The sequence below is a fragment of the Otolemur garnettii genome, unplaced genomic scaffold (genome assembly GCF_000181295.1).
Source record: "Otolemur garnettii isolate 467f Iridium unplaced genomic scaffold, OtoGar3 scaffold00051, whole genome shotgun sequence".
NCBI lineage: Eukaryota > Metazoa > Chordata > Mammalia > Primates > Galagidae > Otolemur > Otolemur garnettii.
Genome location: NW_003852446.1, coordinates 1,260,310 through 1,264,942, shown reverse-complemented (window position 1 = coordinate 1,264,942; position 4,633 = coordinate 1,260,310). Strand labels below are relative to the sequence as shown.

Sequence of the window (4,633 nt, the reverse complement as noted above, 5' to 3'; positions counted from 1 at the left end):
AAAAAAAAAAAAAAAAGAATACCACTCTGTAACTACAGAAAACCCCCTGTGGCTGTTTTGTTGATATTCTGAATGCTTCTAAGTAAATATAGTTTTTTTAATTAAAAAAATAAAAGATTGAAGGAACACTTCAGATAGGATCTAAAGCGGCCATTAAAATGCAATATTTAGCACTCGTATCTGAGGGAACAAGAAGAGACTGCACGTTCCCTTCTCGATGGTGACATCTCGCTGCAGAGCTAATGTAAGATAGGACTGTAGGCGAATGGGGGTGAAGTAGAAGCAATGGAAGAAAGTTTTAAGGATATACAGTAGACCTTCCATAGCTGACCAATGACCCTGACCACCTCCTTAAGTTGAGTTCATTTTCATAGACCGAACATGCATCACATGTACATGTCTGTACAGAAGGCCTAGTTCCTTCTGTTGACCACCTCGGTATGTCAGCCGGTAGGTTCCAGTCCCTTGGGTGGTGAACTTAGAGGAGTTCTACTGTGTTAAGAGAGTATCTAGCAGATAGAAAGAGGTGCAGTCATAAACCTTCCTAGCCAGAGAAGGTAGCTGAGTGATACGTATTTTTTGTTGTTATTTAGGAGCCGTTTATTTTTACTTACTACTCCACTCCCCCCTCCACCAGAGGAGGAGAAACGCAGTACCAGTAAAATGTTTTCCTATCCCCGAGTGAAACCCAAATTCTGAACATGTCCTCGTGGTAAACCAGCTCCCTTCTATCCAGCCCTTCCCCTCCCCTCAGCTGTTTCTGCTTTCTCCCTTCCTGTTTTGACTCTAGTCACACTAGCTTCCTTAGTGGTCCTTAAACAGACGAGTTTCTTTTTGCCTCAGGCTTTTTTCTTTGCTAAAAGAAGGAGCAGAAGGAGTGAAAGATAGTACAGACCTTCCTAGGGCTGCTGTAACACACTGCCGGCAGACTGGTGGCTTAAAGAGTAGAAATGTACTTTCTTTCCTTTTTGGAGGCTGGAAGTCTGACAACAAGATATCCACAGCGTCGGTTCCTTCCGAGAATGTAAGGGAAAGATCGGTTCCAGGTCCCTTTGTTTGGCTTGAGGATGGCTGTGTCTTCAAGTCCCCCTGTGTCTTCAAGTCATCTTCCCGCTGTATGAATCTCTGTCTGAATTTCTTCTTCTTCTAAAGACACCAGTTATACTGGATTAGGGGCCACCTTTATAATTTAACTTATTTTAACTTAATCTCTGTAAAGACACTACCTCCAAATACAGTTCAATGCGGAGGTGTGGCAGATTAGGACTTGAACAGGAATGTGTGTGTGTCCCTGGGGGGAGCACATCAGCCCTAACATGGACTTGCTCTCAGGTTTCCAGCTAACAAAATAGGACGATTGTGCTGATGTTAATAAAGGAAAGGAAACTGGGAGTGAGTTTATGAGGGAACAGAGGAAGAGAGGAAGGAAATGGACTACTAATGGCCAAGGTGAAATGTCCAAATGCCCTATTTGTTGACTGGCAACTGAGCAGTGGGGATATGATTTAGCGTGTCCCCAGTTAGAGAGAGAGAGAGAAAGGACACCACTATGGTGGGCACAATTAGAATGCAACGGACCCTTTTTTACCACATGCCTCTGAATTTTTGTTTTTCTTCTCTTTCAGTATGCCTGGGATGTAAATGAAGAGTATCTTTTCAAAGCGATGGTGGCTTTCTCCATGAGAAAAATTCCCCACAGAGAAACAACAGAGTATGTAAACAGTGAAAAAATCTTACCTTAGAATTTTGTGGTATTATTTGAGATAGTGCATTATTGCGAACCTTGATCTTGAAGATAATTTATTGACGTAATTTTTTGAAGAGCCCCACATTTATATGGAATTAAAAAAAAAACTTTTGTAACCTAAGTCAGCTTATAGTTTATAATGTGTTCTAACAATGGTCTTTGTTTGATGGGTAATAGGAAGATAAAATATCTACCTCCCCTTGCAAATTGCAGTTATGTGTCCTAAGCTTTCTGCATTTCTTTCTTTTTTTTTTTTTTTTAGACAGAGTCTTGTTTTGTAGCTCTTGGTAGAGTGCTGTGGTGTCACAGCTCACAGCAACTTCAAACTCTTGGGCTTAAATGATTCTCTTTCCTCAGCCTCCCAAGTAGCAGGGATGACAGGTGCCCACCACAATGCCTGGCTATTTTTATTTTATTTATTTATTTATTTTTGGACACATTAAAATTTGCTTTGATACTTCTTTGGGGAAAAAAAATCACATCTTTAGTGAATGAACAAGAAACAGTTTTACAGTAGCGGTAGGCTATTATTTTTATCTACCATGTCATGAATTCATAGGGAAGAGGTTCCAGTAGCTCAGGGAGGCACCTTGCCATTAAATGTGACAAAGCGTTGACTGACTTTTGAATTCATGGGAAATAGGTTCCAGCACCTTGTATCACTATTACATGGGGTCTACTGGTTATCCTGTGTGCTATGCTGTACACCTACTATGCTGTAAGCTCATGGGAAATAAACAGGTTCCAGCACCTAAAAACATGGGTCCACTGGTACTCCTGTGTGCTATGTTATATGCTCATTATGCCATGAATTCATAGGGAATGGGTTCCAGGAGCTCAGGCTCCTTTCCGCTGGTTCTCACAAAGTGGGCTTCTCTGGGTGGAGCAGGCTGGCGCTTCAGTTGAACCCAGGTACCTTTCTCTATGGCTTCCTTCTTTTTCTGGTCATTTTCTTTTCTTTTTTTTTTTTTTCATTTTTTTTTTTTTTCAGTTTTTGGCCGGGGCTTGGTTTGAACCCACCACCTCCGGCATATGGAGCCAGTGTCCTACTCCTTTGAGCCACAGGCAGCGCCACCCTTCTGGTCATTGTCCTTCACGTGTTCCAGGAAGCTATCTCGGCTCTTAGAGTGCTTAATATGCTCAATACGAACATGAATCCTCTTGGCAGGAATCTTGCTCTTAACTTGTTTGTTTACAACAATGCCAATAGCATGCTGGGTAACATTGTGGACTCTTCCAGTTTTGCCATGGTAACATTTGAGTGGCATGCTTTTTTCAACAGTACCCATTCCCTTGATGTCTACAATATCACCTTTCTTGTAGATTCGCATATATGTGGCCAAAGGAACAACTCCATGTTTTCTAAAAGGCCTAGAGAACATGTATCGGGTGCCTCTCCTCTTTCCCTTTGTGTTTGTCATTTTGGTGAATTACTGGAAGATGGCGTCTCCGGCTGAAAGGATGGCTATTTTTGGAGATGAGGTCTTGCCAATCCACCCACCTCGGCCTCCCAAGTGCTGGGATTATAGGCGTGAGCCACCGCGCCTGGCAGCTTTCTGCATTTCTATCGTGTATATAATTTTTCTTGCAGATAAATTGATATTAAAGAACTCTCATTTTCAAAATAACCTAAATGTGTATAGGTTCTTCCCCCTTTTCATACCTATTCTAGCACATTGTTTATTTTCATAAAGGCACTTACTACAACTTTTAATAGTTTTCTATTTTTTCTATTCTTCTAGAAGAATCTTCTCTATTTGTGATGAGGATAACATTCCTGTTCTCTGTCTTCTCCCTCCTTCATGTTTCCCTTGAGAGGTGAAATGACTTACCTGATTGGTGAGCTGGAAGAAGAACTTGGGCGTGGTTTTCTGCCTCTTTGGAAGGCATTGTCCTGTGCTACTCCCTAGCTAAGTGCAGAAGTAAGCCTCGCATGGACAGGCACATACACCCTAAGGATGTGCTTTCTGTTTACAGCTGAGGAGAGTTTAGATTAGCAGGTGCCATATCATATTGGATGTGAAATATCTTGCACATTAGTCCATGATAATACCTGCCTCAGTTCTGCCCTGTGTTGAGATAATGTAGGTGAATTTATTTCATTTCAGGATGTTTTTTAAATTAGGAAGGAAATTTGCATACTAATTAAAGTCCTGTCTTCCAACATAGACTTTTATTTTGGTTTCCTATGTGCTTCATCTTTTTGTTTTAACTCTCATGATTTAGGGCCTGGTGAAGAGGATTGGTATTAATCGTTCTCCCTCATATTCATAATATCTGATGGGTGAGCTATAAATGTAAGGAATAAAACAGAGGAGTGGAATCTCGGCACAAAATAAACACATGATATACGTATTTGTGTGTATACCCATGTATATTTTGAATATATATTTTAATTAATACATTCAAAAAATAAAAGGAGGGATAAGGGAGGTGCCTGTGGCTCAGTGAGTAGGGTGCCGGCCCCATATACCGAGGGTGGTGGGTTCAAACCCAGCCCCGGCCAAACTCCAACAAAAAAATAGCCGGGTGTTGTGGTGGGCGCCTATAGTCCCAGCTACTCAGGAGGCTGAGGCAAGAGAATTGCCTGAGCCCAGGAGTTGGAGGTTGCTGTGAGCTGTGATACCACAGCATTATACCAAGGGCAATAAAGTGAGACTCCATCTCTAAAAAAAAAAAAAAACCCAAAAAAAAAAACTTTCTCTGCAAAAGTTCTTGTTAAGGCAAACTAGATAAATCTTCTTCCTATGAATCCTTTATTCTCAAAACCATCCCCTCCCCTTCTCTATCATTGCCTGTTATCCAGGAACCCAGGGAGATATGTAGGCCCTGGATTAAGAAATATTCTTTTGGGAAGCACCTGTGGCTCAGTGGGCAGGGCGCTAG

General features: G+C 41.5%; 1 protein-coding gene across 2 annotated transcripts in view; it reads left to right on the top strand.

The window, feature by feature from the left end:
* The window catches only part of CLTRN (collectrin, amino acid transport regulator), a 45,917-nt gene that overhangs the window by 7,394 nt on the left and 33,890 nt on the right, over positions 1-4,633 (top strand). For both annotated transcript variants that reach the window (XM_023514344.1, XM_003791865.3), the window contains one exon: positions 1,626-1,711. In XM_023514344.1, coding sequence (XP_023370112.1) covers positions 1,626-1,711 — 86 coding nt within the window. The remainder of the gene's footprint in view (positions 1-1,625; positions 1,712-4,633) is intronic.